Consider the following 19,727-nt stretch of genomic DNA (forward strand, 5'->3'; position numbering starts at 1 on the left):
TGGAAACCAAGAGAGCTGAAAAGCAGGAAGTAGTGTTCTGGCTATTATGTTAGACATCCAGACACTCCAGCATTTATACATTACATTTTTGGCTAACTATATTAGAAACATTTTTTATTTTGCGCAGCCTATCTATCCAGTTTTTACTTTTATACTGAACAATTCCTTTAAGCTGGTCATAAAAAGTTGCTGGCTTAGGAAGGAATTCAAAAGAAAAGATATTTGCCCAGTTTTGACCAACGCATTGACTGTAGTGACATGTAGTGACATAATCGTTTGGGCCTCAGGCAAATAATAGGATCACACAGAGGGCTTACAGGAAAGATTCAACTAAATATATCAATCAGTAAACCCTCAAAGTAGTGCTGCTCTAAGTCCTCTTTCAAAAGAAACACTGCATTTCTTTCCTTTTATTGTGTAAACTTGGGCTTCTGTATCAGACTTCCGGCCTTCACCTTAAACCTCCTTGCCTCGGGCGTGAGAATGCTCAGTTTGCTCCCCCCCTTCTCAGCTGTAGTCTGAGCCCAGAGCTATAAGTGAATACTGCAGCTGCTATCCTAAATAAACAGAGAGCTAGAGCTTTTTACTCAGGTAAAACATTCAACAGAAGAAATATAGCATTCTAGCTTGCACTATTGCAGCTAATCTAATGGCAATAAAATGCCTCTATACCATAGCTTTCCTTCTCCTTTATGGGGGCCCATCAGGAGAGGACTGTATGAATGAAGTTCTCACACAATGGGAGGGACCCATACATGGGGCAATAAGAAGAAGAATAAAGATAACCATACAAGGGCAGAAAAAAGCTGCCAACAGACAAAGTCGGTGGGTTATTGCAGAGTGTATTGTGCCCTCCACCAATCTTCCACGATCGATACGTAGCTGAAAATTGGGCAGATGACAATTGGGCAGGCTAAAAATTCTGGTTGCATCGAGGGTTGCATCAGTTCATTGATGAAGCCCTCAGTCTAAACTCCTGAATTACCACCGTTGTGATCCAATCGTTGGGCCATAGGGGCCACGATTGGATCAGCATGATATCGGCTCAAATTTGATCATTTGGCGACCTCGTTAAACAAGCAGATCTTTTCATGTATAGCCACCTTTAGTCTGGATGGGGTTGAGATGACAGCTTCTATCAGTCTGTGTATGATAACCTTTAGAGAAAGCAGTGCGTTAAGGAGGTCATACACTAACCGACTTTACTTTCAACTGATCTGCTAAAAAGTTGCATATTGCACGATCTGGAAATCCATGTTTCACAGATACTTGGCATGTCAAAGTAAAGCAAGCATTCTACACTGTGGATAGAATATACTATACCATAATAACAAATACGTTCAAACTGATCAACTAACGTAAACTATATTTTGATTGGTTGCTGTGGGTTAGTAGGGGAAGCCAAAGTCAGATGAACTGCTATGGGTTAATTAAGCTGGCCATAGACGTGCAGATTTACCTTTACATCGGACTAACGATCGTTCGGTGCCATCTCCCGACCTGCTGCTAACCATTCAGATCAAATAAAGTAGTAAAAGAACAGATCAGATGATGTTCTGCCCCTGACAGCAATTGTACAAAAGATATGTCAGACAAAGCTGGTGACGGTCTCCCACTGATATCGTCAGATCGGCAATACATGCAGAGATATTATCGGCAGCCAACAAAATATTCTAATCTGTCCAATCGTCTGAACAACCGATCGCATGGAACAAAAAACATCGGGACACTCCACACACGACTCAAAAATCTTGCTAAACGAATATTCGTACAATCAAATCTTTGCGTCTATGGCCAGCTTAAGGATATACAATGTAATTATCCTACCGCACACCTGTAGTTCACCAATCCTGCAAGCTGGTGGTGCGTTCCTTCCGTTGACCCGGCCGGGTCCCTTAGCAACCAATGTGTAAAAGAAACGGATCCGCACACACACCGATTAGTGCAGTCGGGGATTATCCCCTTTTATTCAGCCACCAAACATCAACGTTTCGGGGGGGGAACACCCACCCTTCATCAGGATGAGCTTAAGGATATACCACCATCCTCTGCTTCACGATTTAGTCAACAATGGTATTATTTCGTTAAACTTTATAGAAGGGGTTTTAACCTTCTTCATTAAAAAGGCACAATGGCAGTTCCTTATACTGATAAAATAAAATATACATGTGAATGCTAACCAAAGGCTTTAGGTTTTTACAAACAAAGTAAAATTAACATTTTTTTCAGCATTAATTTTCATTTCAAGTGTTTGGTGTATGCAAACTTGGAGGCTATCTATATCATCCAACTCAACACAACACTGAAATGCTTGATTTTGCTCATATATTTCCATGTGCTTGGAACATTCTCCTGCTGTTTCAGTGCTCTCCCTATCTCATTCAACCCTAACCAAAGCCCACAGGGGTGGGGATCTAGCACAAGTGTGTTTTAGGCCCAGTATGAGAAGGACTCACAACCACTGGCATGCATCTAATTGAAGAGGCTGGAAACGCGATGGGCCCCAATAACAGAACATTAGAAAGAAATTAACATCTCGGTTACAGAGACTTTATTCACACACTGTGATTTGGTAAAACAAAGAAAACATCAATCAGAGCCTGAAGCTGCTCCCAAAATCATCTAAAAACAGAACAACCAATTAGAAAGCTAATTAGCTTGTAATCAGTAAATAAATATCCAGCGGTGACAAATCCTACCCATTTCTCAACTGTGTAAACAAGTGTGCGCCACTCACATATGGAACATATTAACGGATCACACCCAATCCTAGCAAAGCATCTATGGGAAACATTGCCCAGAATTCACTGCAGCTTTATGATCTGCCATAACTATTCCATGAAGTTTTTGCACTCGGACTGGGTTCAGTTTCTTGTGTTACCATAGGTATGCACTTAAATCAATCAAATAGGGAAACTGTTGCCCTTTATAAACAATTCCCCAATACTTGCCACTAAGCCATTATAAATGCAATGAGGTTTTGTTTCACCTATATTTTTTTATTCTCCCATGCACAAGAGAAGAAAATCACATACAAGACTGAAAAAACAAAAATCTCAACATGGCAGAAGCCTGAAAGCATCTGAACTGTATTTCCCAGCATCCTCCAACAGATTAGGGGTAAAAAATCTTTGTACCGCAAGGTATAAATGGCAGAAATTATGTTGAGTTAGGATAAAAACAGCCACTACTTATTGTATTCTACCTGGGTAGAATTTATGTATCACAGTCTCGAGTGTTTTTGACGTAGAAGGTCAAGTATCAGCCGGGGAAATGTCTTTGTTGACATATAAAGAAAAGAAAATCATTTAGGCAATTTTATTAAGTGAAGTACTAGAAGTCCCATTTCACAGGCTACATAAACAGCTGCTTTAATGAAATGGGGGATCACTGTGGTCCCTGTTGAGGAAAGGATAGCAAACATGCAGCCTTTCTACACATCATCAACTCACTGCTAGGAGGTTGCTTAGCTACAAAAAAGGAGCAGAATCAATTTGCTTAACCATTTCAGCACACAATAATTGATGGTAAGAATGATGCCATGCCGCTGTTTAAGGGCACATACATACGCTACTATTTTGGGAGATTAGTCGCCCAACAACAAATCGCTTCTTCTTCGGGCGACTAATCTCCCCGAACTGCCTGTTACAAACAATAGGTGTTGCTGTTGCTCCTGCAGGGTTAGAAATGGGCATACAATAGCATTATAGTCTGAACAGTCATGTAATCCAGCTGTGCTTTATAAAGGATTTCATTCTTAAAGGTGCAGCTCCTTTAGGGCAGAGACACACGCTGCTATTTCGGGAGATTAGTCGACCAGAGATAAATCACTTCTTCTTCGGCCAACTAATCTCCCTGAACTGCCTTCCCTCCAGCTAGATGGCACTTGGAACGCTTTGGCTTTACGAAGTTTCTTCGTGAGGCAACTTCGGAAAACGAAGCGTTCCGAGTGCCATCCCGCCAGAGATTTACATTCTAGCCGGTGGGAGGACAGTTCAGGGAGATTAGTCGGCCGAAGAAGCAATTTGTCCCTGGGCAACTAATCTCCAAAAATAGCAGCGTGTGTCTCCTGCCCTAAAGGAGCTGCACTTTTAAGGATGAAATCCTTTATAAAGCACAGATGGATTTCAGGTGTCTGGACTGTTCAGACTATAATGCTATTGTATGTCCATTTCTAACCCTGCAGGAGCAACAGCAACACCTATTGTTTGTAACAGTCACATCCCCAGGCAGGAAAGTTTGCTGAGTAAATGGCAAATAGGTACCTTATTAAAGGAATAGTTCAGTGTGAAAATAAAAACTGTGTAAATAGATAGGCTGTGCAAAATAAAAATGTTTGTAATTTAGTTAGTTAGCCAAAAATGTAATATATAAAGGCTGGAGAGAACAGATGTCTAATAAAACAGCCAGAATCCAACTTCCTGCTTTTCAGCTCTATAACTCTGAGTTAGTCAGCGACTTGAAGGGGGGCCACATGGTACATTTCTGTTCAGTGAGTTTGTAATTGATCCTCAGCATTCAGCTCAGATTCAAAAGCAACAGATATAACCCATGTGGCCCCCACTCAAGTCTCTGATTGGTTAATGCCTGGTAACCAGGGTAACCAGTCAGTGTAAACCAAGAGAGCTGAAAAGCAGGAAGTAGTGTTGTAGCTGTTATATTACACATCCAGGCACTCCAGCCTTTATACATTACATTTTTGTCTAACTAACTATATTAGAAACATTTTTTATTTTGCACAGCCTATCTATTTACCCAGTTTTTATTTTTACACTGAACAATTCCTTTAACACACAGAAGAAATTAGCATTAAAGTGAAAGGCAATGGTAGAATCCACCCTGGGAAAAGTAATTTATGAAAGAGCCTGTAAGATTATTGTATACTGATGGCACAAAAATGTTGCAATGCGCCAAGAAATGGGAAACACACAGTTAAACATTGGCATAATGGCAACTTTCTGTTCATGGGGGAGATACAGTAAACAGTGTTTATTAAATTCTTAAATGGCAAGATTGAAGCAAGCATTACTATACTCTCATGACTATATTTTTTATGACAGAATAATTTTCCTACAAAGAGGCGCAGTCGTTTCTAAGTGCAAAATGTTGGCCGCCTACTCTGTACAGGGGCTAGGAGAAACAGCCTGAGCTGGCAAGCACACATTTACAGCATGCTCCATTGTGACTAGCAGAAGGCTTCAATAGAGCCTTGAATTCTAAACCAACGTGACTAGCAGGCTACTGGCACAGGATCTTCATGGCTTTCCTACTAAAATTCCTAGAGAATCTTCAATGGGACTGGTTCCCTATATACGTGGCAGAAATATTTACAGCAATTCTGCATTAACAATTTTAACGTTTTTTTCCCCCATAAATAAATAAAAAAATAGCAGAATAGAATTTTTGTCAGTTTAACGAATGTGCATTCACCTACCTTTGATCTGTGGTGAAAAACGAGCTTTAAATGTCTCAAAGATACTTTTTCATCAAATTGCTCCAATTAAAAGTAACAGCTTCAGAAAAAAAATCATGTTTAAAAATGAAAAAAATAAATAAAAATCACATTAAAAGTTCAAGTCAACTCCCATTAGTTTTATAAGATCCACAAACAACAACCGGAATCAGGCCAGCTTATGTTCTGCAGGAGCCCTGTTACATCATACGATCAACTGTGTAGCTTAATGCAGTGCTGAACTATGATGTCACTCCTTTAGATCAAGCTGGAAAAAATTCCAGCCTTTATATCAATAAAAGACTGAAATCTCATGTTCTGTTTCGTGTGATATAATGAAAGTTCATACCCAGGGCATTCCAACGGGTCCCAATGACTCTCTATAATCCACAGACAGGTATTGAGGTTTTGGAGTGTTTCTTTTTCTAAGCCAAAATGAAAGGCACCAGAAAGCTGATGTTGTGAACAGGATCCCGGTGCAAGGATCTCAATGTGCATGCCAGCGTGCTGCCAAAAAGGAAGAATCCAGGAACACGCGAATGCTCAGGCTTTGTTCCTAGACATCCTCTCTGTAGTGCTAAATGGATAATACTCCCTTGTTTCCGTAAACTGCTCACATGTAGTCCCACGGTGGGTAGGGTCCGACTCTCAGCAGCTGGCCTGGAGCTAGTGCTTGCTCTGAGACTTTCTGGTTTGTCCCGTGTTCCCATGAACAAGAAGAGCGGTGTAGCACAGAAGCTGAAACTACTGGATCCGCTGTCACTAATACTCCCTTGTTTAGGGCCTCCTATTTCACATTCCTCTTTTGCACGTCAGCTCACTCTGGAATGTCACTCCTCAGCCCTGGAATGTAAACTTGTTCATCACCAGCAGCCTGGTGTTAAAAGGATCTCTGTGCTCCCCACCCCCACACTGGGAGCTTTCATATCACGGGAATAATGGGAAAAAGCGACTTTAACACTGGCCTCAAGGGCTAAGTGAGGCTGAGCAATAAAATCTGCTGCTTCAGACACCTGTGGTGAGAAAGGTGTCCATGGGAGTGTTACATTGCAGCTAAAGTGTCAAATGTAATTACACTTGCCCGCAATCCATACTCTGCTCTGCATAATGATCTTGTCTCAGTATAATAAAGGCTATTTGCTGCAGCAGACGAACAGTATATCAATGGGCCGCTGATGCTGTAACCCAACTATGAACAGTACATTTGAGTAACACTGCCATGTAACACTGGTAAGAATAGAAAGCATAGAAATCACATTCCCCATGTTATGTGTTCCCTTTTTGGCACAATATAGTATGTCCTTCCTTTATCCACACACACAAAGGTGCCATTTTATCAACACACAAAGGTAGTGTGTTGATAGTGTGTGATAGTTCCGCAAAAGACGAGGCGATTAGTCGCCAGGCGACAAAATCTCCCCCAATCTCCTCGTGTGGACTAGCCCTTAGGGTGGTGGCACACGTGAAGATTCAGGGGAGATTAGTTGCTCATCAACAAAGAATAAGAATCGCCGGCAGGATGGCATACATTTCCGAAGTTACTTCACGAGGAAACTTCGGGCAATTTTGGAAATCTGAAGCGATTCGTATGCCATCCCGTCAGCAATTCGTATTCTTTCATATTCGTATTCTATGTTGCTGGGTGACTAATCTCCCCCGAATCTTCATATATGTGCCACCACCCGTAAGGGTAAGGTCACACCTGGAGATTCAGGGAGATTTAGTTGCCCGGCGACTAATCGTCTCTGCTTTGGGGCAACTAATCTTCCCGAACGGCTTCCCCCTGTCTTCCGTCTGCTATAATGAAAAACCGCCTGCGGCATGGCACTCACAGCGCTTATTTTTCCGGAGTCGCCCGAAGTTTCCTTGTGATGCAACTTTGGGCAACTTCGGAGAATGAAGCGCCGAGAGTGCCATGCAGCAGGCGTTTTTTCATTGTAGCAGGCAGAAGACAGGGGGAAGCAGTTCAGGGAGATTAGTCACCCCAAAGAAGAGGTGATTAGTTGCCGGGCGACTAAATCTCCCCAAATCTCCAGGTGTGACCTTAAGGTCGCCATAGACACACAGATCCTACAATGAATCGAGGATTCGTACAATTTTCAGATCGTGTGAGGCGTGTGCCGACATCTTTCGTCCGGCAGAGATCGGTCGTTTGGTCGATCGGTCAGGGTTGATTTTGACCCGACCGATCCCGCCGGAGCCCATTGCGCATCGTAATCGGATCGTTGGGCCATGCGGCCTAACAATCAGATTACCCCCAATATAGCCATGCTCGTTAATGGCATATCGTTTGGCGATGTTGTCAAATGAGCGGATCTTTGCGTCTATGGCCACCTATAGCCTAAGAATCACCAAGTGACTGTTATACTACATAATATAGTGAGTGTGCATTGCTGACCAAAATCTCCTCTGTGTGCCTGCACCTGGGCCAACAAAGTGACTCTGGGTACAGACACAAAAGATTGAGATGATCATGATTCAAGCACAAGTGCCGCTTTTCAGTCTGTGTTTATCCACCGGCCAATAAGCAGCCTTCATCACTCAGAAAACTGCAAGTTAGATTTTCATGATTTCCTGGTTTCAAGTAAACAATGACTAGACAATTGCATTTCACAGAGTAAACTCTAAAGCAAACAATGGATAGCTAATAGATAAACAGCAGATTAAAGGGGAAACACCTACAACAATTTAACATGGGATCAATCAAATGGATGTATGTTAATTTGGTGGCAAAGTTCGCAGGGCAGTCACTTAAAATAATGTTCTTGCTTTGCATTTAGTTATTACCCATTCAGAAACGGCTGTAAATGTCAGGAAAGTCATATTTATACAGAGAACTGATGTTACTGCTTTGAATAATAATCAATGTGAACTGGCTGCAGGGACACCAGCGACATTAAACATAAAAGCATTTCAAAATTATAACCAGAAGGAATCAAAAACAATTCTTTGTATCATCGTTGAGTCATTTCCGGAGAACAGCTAAAGCAGCACAAAGAGACAAATCACCAGTTGTAACATTAACCTTCAAGCAGGTGAAATCCCTAGATATCAGGACGTAGTAGATTCCATTCCATTGCATAATGGGCAGATCTATCATTTCCTGTTCAGGCGTGGCACCTGTACACACATAGGTAATCAGTCTTAAACATACAGGTGCAGGTATGGGATCCGTTATCCAGAAAGCTCTGAAATACATAAAGGTCGTCTCCCATAGACTCCATTTCATCCAAATATTTGTAGGAGAACTAAAGCTTAGCTAAAAAGGTAGGCTAAAAATGTTATACATTATGTTTTGGGCTTCTGTACCAGCCCAAGGCAGCCACAGCCCTTTAGCAGTAAAAAGATCTGTGTCTCTGAAGATGCCTCAGTAGCTCCCCATCTTCTTTTCTGCTGATTCACTGCACATTATCTGTGCTGCTGACACTTACTGATCTTAGGGACCCACTCACAATATACAGTACACATAGAAAAGAAATGTCACAGTATAAGGCTGATTAGTTATTCGTACAGATAATTACTACATGGCAGCACAGAAACCAGTGCAATTAGCATCAGAATCTAATCTTGTAACATCATCTTATATTACAGGTTGCAGACACTTTCCAAGGTGGTGACTTCCTGTGACAAGTTTGAAGTCCTGGATCATTGCTGCTATTGAGATGCTGAAACTTTAGGCTGGTGCAATAAGCTCAGTAAAATGTGACATTTTTAGCCATATTTATTCTTGTGGCTTAGTTCTCCTAAATATTCTTTTTGTTCTGTAATAATAAAATAGCACCTTGTACATTATCCAAACTAATTTAGAGTAAATCATTTTTAAAAGCAGAATAATCCTAATGGGTTTAGAGGCACATATATCAAAGGTCGAATTTCAAATTCATGTGATTTTTTTTTTTTTAACTCTAATAAATTCAAATATACTCGAAATTCGATTGGGGGGTTATTTTGAATATATAAAACTCGAACAAATATTACGGACCCAAAATCTCAGAAAAAAACTTGAATGTCAGGAAGGCTAGTAACATCTTCAAATTGGTCTATGGACCTCTCCCCTCTCATTGACTTATACAAGAACTCGGTAGTTTTTAGGTGGCGAATAGTCGAATTGGAATTTTTAAAAGGGCAAGGTTTGATAAATCTCGAAATTGCAATTCCAATTAAAATTCGAATCAAGTTTGGATTATTCACAATTCGAATATGAGAGTTTTGACCATAAAAAATTTTAAAAAAATAGAATTACAATTTTTAATTGGCACTTAATAAATCTGTCATTTAATTTTTACATTACTTTCTAGTAGATTTAGGGCCCTTGCACACAGGCGTTTTTACCTGCGCTCCCCTGCATTGCGCTTTCTTCCGTTCAGCCGCAGGGGAGCGCAGGAGTAGATGCCGTCAATTATTTTGAAGGGGGCTGTATTTACACAGACACATGTATGCACAGAACGCAGGTGAAATGCAACATGCTGCATTCCAACCTGCGTTTGCCGCTTACATGCCTCTGTGTGAGTACAGCCCCCTTCAAAATAATTGACAGCGTCTACTCCTGCGCTCCCACGTGGCTGAACGGAAGAAAGCTTGATGCTTGCGAAAGGGGCGTGCCCCGAAACGTTGCATTTCAACATTAAAAAATATTGCATGGGGTTACCTGCAACAACAGCCTTCTGTGCCAGTGTACTTGCTTTCTTTTGAACGGAAGAAATCGCAACGCAGGGGAGATCAGGTAAAAACGCCCGTGTGGAAGGGTCCTTAAGATATGAAGATCAAAAATATGGAAAGATCCATTATCCAGAAAGCATCAAGTCCTAAGCATTCTGGGTAACAGTTTCCATACCTGCAGCTGCACTATGTTTGACTGTTTTGCTGCAATCTGTGTGCATTCATTTATCTGCACTCATGCATTACTCCTTCTCTGCAACTAACAGCATGTATACCCACATTTAAACATCTTCTTCATAGGAGCTCTTATTGAACTGCTCAGTAATTCTTCAAGGAGTCATATTCTCCTTACTGTTGTCAGAGAGATGCTATCTTATTTGGATTAAAAAAAATGCACATGTCAGTTTTAAGCATTTAACTATAGACACAATTTGGTGCAAACCAATATAATCTCCCTTTACCACTTGGCCCAATCAATTTGCCTCAGTTTCTCATGTCGTGAAATTCAAGAGATGATAAAAGAGGATGACTTGTGACAGCTTAATTCTCCTGTTCTACTGGGAAATGGAAAACATTACATGTGTGAGCATTTGTGGGGCTGTGTGCACTAAAAAAAAATCTTAAAAGCCACTTTCCAACTGGATTAGGAGACAATACCTTTATCATTTTGTACATTTGCAAATCAGTGTCTTTGATTTAGGATTCTGGCACTTAGGCCAAGCAGCGAATAGCAGCCAAAATTCCATTAGGCACCTCATTTCCTGCTCCAGACACACCAGACTGCGGATATGTGATGCACATGTTGTATGTACACCGCTACTGCATAGCAGATGCATGAGCTCAACTGCTGCCTGACAGCTGCTCATTGTCAATTCACATTCTGCTATGAACAGAGAAAGCTATTTACATCAAGGTTCCATCACTTGTCCCAAGTTCAAACTTCCTCAACTCTCCAACTAGTACCACAGCCAATGAAAAGATGACAATGTGTCCTCTGGCAAAGTGCCCCTGTAAGAAAGTCATGCAGCAGGCAGCAGCTGTACGCCGATTTAAATAAAGACAGACAGACAGTGCACCCAAGTAGAGTAATTGGCTAAAATAATAATTTGCACCAATACTGGGGTTCATTTATAAACACTGGGCAAATTTGCATCTGGGCATTACCCTTAGCAACCAATCAATGCTTTGCTTTCAGCGATCAACTTGCAGGTGGCTGAAGAAAGCAAGTCACTGATTGGTAGCTATGGGTTACTGCCCAGGTGCAAATTTGGAGGTTGTTTATGAATGAGCCCCAGTGTTTATAAAAACGAGGTTTGCAATTTTTTCAACAATAGCAGACATGAAAATAACAGCACAGGGAAGGCAAGGCAAGCACTGCAGGTGTCTGATTAACCATTTGTAGGACCCATTGCACATAAGACAATGAGATTAGCAGTTTACTACTGGCACAAAGGTTGTAAACTCATTTAAAAATCTCAGCTGTCAATCAAATATCGACTGCCCCTCCTCTATGCCTTAGGCATAGAGGCGGGCAGACAATTACTTTCATTTTCCATTCAGCACTTCCTAGATGTCACTGCTCTCCACATATTCCCCCCGTTCTCTTCACCATTTAATTGTGTAGCCAGTGCATGGGGATGGACATCAGGTCCCCCATTCTGGTGCACAAACAATATTCTGAGATGATACAAGGCTTGCCTTAATAACAGTGTCGACAAAATGGCTCCTGCCTGCTTGTTATAATTATGAATTCCCAGACTGAAGGAAACAAGATTCAAATAATTTATATAGTTTAATTAAAGTTCATTCTGCTTGACTAATGTGATAAAATAGGATTTTGAATACTTTTTGTGGGTGATGGGTGCCCTTTAAGTGCTTTGTAAAGAGCCTTTAACTCAGTCTTTAGTTTTTGGTAGGATTCTGGGAATTGTAGTTCAAACACTCTGAGCTCACAATAAAGTCAGAATCTTTGTGCATGGTGGAATTTACAACATATTCATGATCAATCTGGAATCCCTATGGTCTGAAATGGACTTTGCCTTTTCTTGAAAAAAGTTTCACCACTCATCTGATTGGCTTATTCATGAACTGAGGTACCATATTACCATGATCTGGCTGAATGAGAATGTCCATAGACAATCCCTTACATGCGGTCATAAAGCTTTTTCTATAACCCATCTTTTCAAAACTGTAGAAAACCAGCTACAAAGATTTTCTTAGAGCTGAAGCTCAGCAGCAGCTGAAGGGCCACAGTTAAAAATATTATGGTACAGCTTCACTGGCTTGCCCTAAAATGGCTGTCTTTGGAAATGGCTATTGCAAAAGCTATTTCAGGAGAGACAATTCTTCATTGCTGTCTTCACTGCACTCAGAAAGATCTGCGGAAAAATAATTTCACTTGCTCTATAGCTGCTCAAGGAGTAAAGTGCACAGGAGAGTTTAACTAAGCTTCAAGAGCACCACCAAGGTGGAATGTAAGCTCCGCAACGAGGGAATGAAGGGAAAGCCCAGCCAGCATGGAAGAGACTAAAGATTCTTCTACACAAATACAATTGCATGCTAATGCTCTAAGTCTTCACACAGATTTGGTGAACTATAGTAAGCATCTGCTTGTGATATTAGCAATGTCATCTATGCACCCAAACTGGAGAAAATCTTCTAACCAGAGTTATCGACATTGTATATCTTTGGTGGTTCAGTAGGTAGCAATCTGCTTAGGCACTATCTACAAGAAGTTCACATCTTTTTTTATGTGTCTTCATTGGCTTTCTTTGGGTACTATGATTCCCTCCCTCACTCCAAAAATATACAAAATTGGCTTCTGACAAAATTGACTTTACTGTGTGTGAATGTGAAAAGGTACGGGACTGATGTGGATGAAATTTAATCTCTGCAAAGCACTGTGTAAGTCAGTCTTATCTAGTTTGGTCTAAATAACACCCATGGTTTTTTACAGTCTTGTTGGAATTGGATACAGTTAGTCCTTTAACCCATTAGCAATCAAAACAGTAACATGAAACCGTTCTGACCTTTGAAATTTACATGCCACACAACATTACTGTGAGATCAGATAACCCACAAAACACCACAATGTAGACCCTTCTATTCTAAGTTCCTCTTATGCACAAGTTGTCCTTCTTTTTAAAGTTACTGACATATCAGTCAACATTCTACAAAGTCATACCAGGGCTTCTCCATCAAACTCTTCCCTGACATCTCTACATCATTTAATCATTTCTTGACAACCAATACTTCTCTTGCGGTGTTTTTTTCTACATAACTACATTCTTTCTTGCCATATTTACACTTTATGTTGCACACAGTGATTATGCATGCCTTTTGTGGCTAACAACGCGCACCCTAATAAATATCACTTGGTTTGCTTTCTGTATAAACTACTGTGATTTTATATAAAATCTTCACATACCTGCTCCTTGGAAGAAACATGGACTCTTTGATGAACACAGAACCAGACAAAAGGATGTACCAACAGCTACCAATGTCGTCAGGGCTGAAATATAGGGAAAAAAACATAAAATAAGTAAAAAGCATGGCATAGAAGGATCACATAGTCCAGTGAATGAGATTCACAAAGAAGACCACGGTCAATGGACACACTGGAAATTTAGCTTACCTTCTGGGAATCCAATGGACACTCCTCAGACCTTTGTTACTTTTCAGTAAACAATACTATATATATACCACTATAATTAGAACTCATAAAATAATCAAATTCAGTCCGCATTTATTCTCCTAGCAAAAGTAAACTTTGAAGGAGAATTTAACTCTTAAAGTTAAAAAAAACCCTACCGCACCCTACATAGACTCCCCTCTCTTCTCTACCCAACCTAAGTGTTACCCGGGCAAATGCCCCTAACGTTTCACTTACCCCTCGGTGCAGATTCAGGGCATTGGAGTTCACGGGCGACATCTTCTTCTCTCTGGTAATCATCGGAATGAGGCCGACGTGGCGGTGCATGAGCAGTTGGAGCAATTTTCTGTTTCTCAGTAACTGCGCATGCGGCAAAACTCGTGAAAATTGCAGAAGTGCCGGTCTCATTCCGAAGATTACCGATGCGCTGAATATGGCGCCCGTGAACTCCGATACCTGACTATCTCCCTGAACTGCCTCAGTGTTTTTCCCCATATGTTGCAATGAAAGTAGCCTGAGCTAATGCACACCCGGCAAAGCGTTTTAAATAGTCGCCCAAAGTTGCCTCGAGGCAACTTCGGGAGACTATAGAAAATGCATTGCCGCGTGTGCATTAGCGCAGGACACTTTTCATTGCAACATATGGGGAAAAACGCTGAGGCAGTTCGGGAAGATAGTCGCTCAAAAGATGAAGCGATTAGTCGCCAGGCGACAAAATCTCCCCGAATCTCCTCGTGTGGGCTTACCCTTAAATGTCAACTCCAATAGCAATAACACATACAACCTGACCCTAAAACCCCCAGAAATGTGTTCACACTTTCCATAACCTACAAAAACCTTTTAATCCCTCTTTCTATTTTCAAAATATTGGGGGGGTATGTGGTCTGTAGTTTCAAAAACACGAATATCCCTTGTAAGCACAATCTCCACAACTGGAAATATAATGTAAAAGTCAGATTTGAGGTCCCAACATCAAAACTGTACGCATATTGAAAAAAGAAAAGAGCAACAGTTGTATATTATCTTCAATAAAAAAATGATCTATTTTGCAGGATTATCTTCAGATAATGGTATTTTGTCCAACGACAGAGATATAAAAGGGCCCTTGCTTTTAAGCCCTTAGGCCCAAGGATGCAGGCTGTGAATCTTTTTTATATAAAACAACCCTTGCTCCCATAATCAGAAAAGCATTGACGAGAAGTATCGACTAATGACCATTACTCATCAATGAATCAATGAGATCATGGTTAAATAATTGAACAGGAGGCATAGACATGGCAACATGCAGCCAATGGCTGAGTACTTCCCAAGATTATCTTAACCAGTTAATTTAACCGGTTAATGCAACCGGTCAGTTTATTTACAGAAAGGCAATGAAAGATATTCTCTTACACACACTTTCAGGTTTTCCTATGAGGTTCAGCCGACTAGGTCTAAAATGTGCATCCTCAAAAATAAAATTATATTTTTTGTCTAAATCTCATACAGCAGTCTATAATAATATTCTAAATTAGTCCAATGAACAGCAAATGTAAAAACATATATTTATGCAATAGAGAAATTAAGAAAGGAAGAAACCTAGTGGAGCACAGATCCTTGCTGTTACTGGTTGCATGCGCAAAGAGCCTTTTGTGGAAGGCATCTTCCCTAGAAGATCTGTAAGCAAGCATTCCTTATTTAATGCAGTGCTGGGCTGGCAACGGGCCAGTGATATGCTGCCAACTGCCAGCTTGATACAAGGTATAATATACCTTTGGGAAGAGTGTGAAAGCAGAAAAGAGCAGCCCTTTTGCAGAAACCCTTGCATTATTAAGTATCCTGCTGGATGACTTTCACAGAGCCATTTGGGCTCCAAGGAGAGCGAAGAGGCCCGTCACATACGATCGTCGTTTAGCCTACGTAACCCAAAGCTATGCACAAACCAGATGCGTTTGTATCTGTAAAATATCAAAGGAATTAATTCAGAAAATAACAGACTGCAATTTAAAAAAAAAATGGTGGCCAAAATTCTGGGCCAAAACCTAAACCTAAAAAAAAAAAAAAAAATAGCAAGAGAGTATTACTCCCAAATTTTTGCTTTAATGGAGCATTGAACTGTAAAAAATAAACAGCTGGCCATTCATAATGCTTTTACCAAAACTACAAATACTACTATATTATCTATTCCCCACAAATAATTTCTTGCACAATGTCCCACCACTTGTGATGCTAGAGGCCTGGGCAAATAACCTCTGTCCTCTGCAAGAAGCCTTCAATATAAGAAATATGTTGCCTGCAATAAATCATATTTCAAAAGACGAAACAATTGCAAAAAAGCTTATGGCATTATTATCCCTACTTTTTATGTCAACATCTGATTTTTTTTTTTTTCTGGTGGGGGGGGGGCGCATGGGTTCTTTTCCTTGGAAAAAAAGGTAAATAGAATTAAATAACAAAAACATAATAAGAATCATAGAAGCAAAGGGCTGAATTTCATGGACATTTCATTTTCCATCTCAGTGACTTTGTTACAATGTATTGATGTAAGGTACACAGGCCTATGTACATGTATAAATTACAAACTCAAATGAAATAAAAAGGCAAAATGCGGATTTAAATCCAGAGAGCAGCTAATCAAAAAAAACTTTACTACATGTATGGGACCGGTTATCCAGAATGCTCGGTACCTGGGGTTTTCTGGATTACGCATTTTTCTTAATTTGGATCTTTATACATTAAGGGGCAGATTTATCAAGGGTGAAATTGAAAATTCAAACGTCCAGGGATCAATACTGAGTTATTTGCAGTCTTCCTGACATTCAAGTCAAGACTCAAATCAAGTTTTTAAAACGCAAATTGAATTCGAATCGAGTTTTTGGGCCGATCCTATTCACCAGAGTTATAATCATATCTTAGTTTGGATCAAGAAAAAGCTACTGTTTTATTAAAACAGAGAAAAAAGGAAATCGTTTTTAAAAAGTTGGCTCATTAGGGAGACTGCCTATCCATAATCGGGAGCTTTCTGGATAACAGAACCCATGCCTGTACAAAGCAAATATAATTTCCTTTGAGGTGTAAGTCTGAATGAGAGCTTTGGAAGATTAAAGACTTGTATATAAGGCATATGGTCATACACTGACTTTACTTCTACGATGGGCTATTTGATAAAAATATTGGGTGTTATGATGTGCTGGTCAGGTAAAACTAAACCCGCACTCATCCCTAACACTAAATTACAGGTATGGGACCTGTTATCCAGAATGCTCGGGACCTGGGGTTTTCTGGATAACGGATATTTCCGTAATTTGGATCTTCATACCTTAAGTCTACTAGAAAATTATGTAAACATTAAATAAACCCAATAGGCTGGTTTTGCTTCCAATAAGGATTAATTATATCTTCGTTTGGATCAAGTACAAGCTACTGTTTTATTATTACAGAGAAAAGTTATTATTTTATGTTATTAAATTATTTTTAAAAATTTGGATTATTTGAATCTAATGGAGTCTATGGGAGATGTTCATTCCGTAATTCGGCACTTTCTGGATAACGGGTTTCCGGATAACGGATCCCGTACCTGTACTTTATTACAACTGCCGCTGCCTTGAACATCCAGAGCCAACCAGTAACTTAATAAATACAATAAAAAAACAACAATGAATATATTCTTGCAATGTTTTTTTTTTCTAAAATAACAAAACTAATAATAATAATAAGTCATGTCGATTCGAGCCAAATAATAAATGCTACAGTTGGAAATCTGTTCAATTAATTTAATTACCAGAAAGATTGTGGTTTTTTTTTTTTAATGTGATTAGCAAATAGACCATGGTTTTGTCCGTATCTCGCTTATTCTCTCCCTCCATTCCAAAGTTAAATGAGAAATGATATAGTGACACCATCCAAGCTCTTCAGTAGTACCATGTGGACTTGTACAAACACACGTTCCTCGGTCTGCGCTACATTCTTTGATCTTGGACTCAATGTACAATAGGAAACTTAACTATCTGCATTGTAAACAATAATATGAATCTTAGACGCGAGAGTCATGTTAACAATGCAGTTAGCTGTGCCGACAATTCACTGTATAGGATCTGTTATGCTGCACGCGGAATGCACGTTCAAACACACCGTGTCCCAAAAGGAGAGGTTATCACTGGTCTGTACATATCCTTTCACATATAAACCAGCCATTACTGTATGGTATACAACCAATCAGAACATGGACCAAACACGGCATATTAGGTGGTCATAAACATTAGAAACATTAGAAATGTACATATATATTTAACACGGGGAGGCCCATTTACTAAGGGTCGAATATCGAGGGTTAATTAACCCTCGATATTCGACCACCGAAGTTAAATCCTTCAACTTCGAATATCGAAGTCGAAGGATGTACCGCAAATACTTTGATCGAACGACCGAGCGAAAAATTGCTTGATTGAACGTTTAAATCCTTCGAATCGAACGGTTCGAAGGATTTTAATCCATCGATCGAACGATTTTCCTTAAAAAAAAAAAAAGCTTCGAAAGCTTATGGGGAAGGTCCACATAGGCTAACATTGGTGCTCGATAGGTTTAAAGAGACAGTACTTCGACTATCGAATGGTCGAATAGTCAAACGATTTTTAGTTTGAATCGTTCGATTCGAAGTTGTAGTCGAAGGTCGAAGTAGCCTTTTCGATTGTCGAAGTACCCAAACAAAAACTTCAAAATTCGAAGTTTTTTCAGTTTGCCTCCTTCACTCGAGCTTAGTAAATGTGCCCCTTACTATCATGATCAAAATCAGCCTTGATTATCGTGCCTAGCAGGGACCAAAGTAGTCCTGAGAGCTAACATTTTATTATCTTTCAAATCAACCAAGGAAAGAGATGGCGTACTTCCTATTCCTATTTTCTGGTTTTTGATCTATGACTAAAATAGTACAGGTATGGGATCCGTTATCCAGAAACCCATTATCCAGAAAGCTCCGAATTACGGAAAGGCCGTCTTCCATAGACTCCATTATATCAAATAATCCAAATTTTTAAAAATGATTTCCTTTTCCCCTGTAATAATAAAACAGAAGCTTGTACTTGATCCCAACAAAGATAATTAATCCTTATTGGAAGCAAAACCAGCCTATTGGGTTTATTTAAGGTTTACATGATTTTTTAGTAGAAACTGATGTCAGTGATACTGACACTAAAAAATAATTCTTCAAAATATGAATGTACATTAAAAGTTACCTATAGCTCACGTTGAATGTTTTTCATTGATAGGTCTGTTTTTGTAATTTATTGTTAATTCGAGTTTCTAAACCTGACTGTTTTTCAGACCTTCTCAACATGTCAGTTAGAATTTCTAATGCTAACGGACTACTGCTGCACAAATATGGCAACTTCCTCGTAGAGGAACATGAGGGATCAGATGGGTAATGTAAAAGCATCTGCAAATAATTTTAAGGCAAAATTAGAGAGAAATTTTTAAAAATAATTTCCTTTTTCTCTGTAATAATAAAACAGTAGTTTGTACTTGATCCAAACTAAGATATAATGAATCCTTATTGGAAGCACAACCAACCTCTTGGGTTTATTTAATGTTTACATGATTTTCTAGTAGACTTAAGGTATGAAGATCCGAATTACAGAAAGACCTGTTATCCGGAAAACCCCAGGACCGGAGCATTCTGGATAATAGGTCCCATACCTGTACAATGCTCTGCTACTACAGTTATGGGACATGTTAACCAGAATGTCTGGGACCTGGGGTTTTCCTTAAAACTGGTCTTTCTGTAATTTGGATCTTCATATCGTGTCTACTAGAAAATCAGGTAAACTTTAAATAAACCCAATAGGCTAGTTAAGGATTAATTATATCTTAGTTTGGCTCAAGGTACGGTTTTATTTCTACAGAGAAAAAGGAAATTCATGAGAACAATTTTAATTATTTGGATAAAATGGAGCCCTTTCCTAATTTGGAGGTTTCTGGATAACGGGTTTC

General features: G+C 39.7%; 1 protein-coding gene across 6 annotated transcripts in view; it reads right to left on the reverse strand.

Annotated features, from left to right (window-relative positions):
* Positions 1-19,727, reverse strand: part of LOC108706643 (rap guanine nucleotide exchange factor 2) — a 211,349-nt gene that overhangs the window by 101,944 nt on the left and 89,678 nt on the right. For 5 of the 6 annotated variants that reach the window (XM_018243232.2, XM_041579535.1, XM_041579538.1 and 2 more), the window contains exon 4: positions 13,539-13,622. In XM_018243232.2, coding sequence (XP_018098721.1) covers positions 13,539-13,622 — 84 coding nt within the window. Of the gene's footprint in view, positions 1-5,434; positions 6,251-13,538; positions 13,623-19,727 lie in introns of those variants that run through there. The other variant, XM_041579539.1, reaches the window with a different exon arrangement.

Source organism: Xenopus laevis, chromosome 1S (genome assembly GCF_017654675.1).
Source record: "Xenopus laevis strain J_2021 chromosome 1S, Xenopus_laevis_v10.1, whole genome shotgun sequence".
In the NCBI taxonomy this organism is placed as follows: Eukaryota; Metazoa; Chordata; class Amphibia; order Anura; family Pipidae; genus Xenopus; species Xenopus laevis.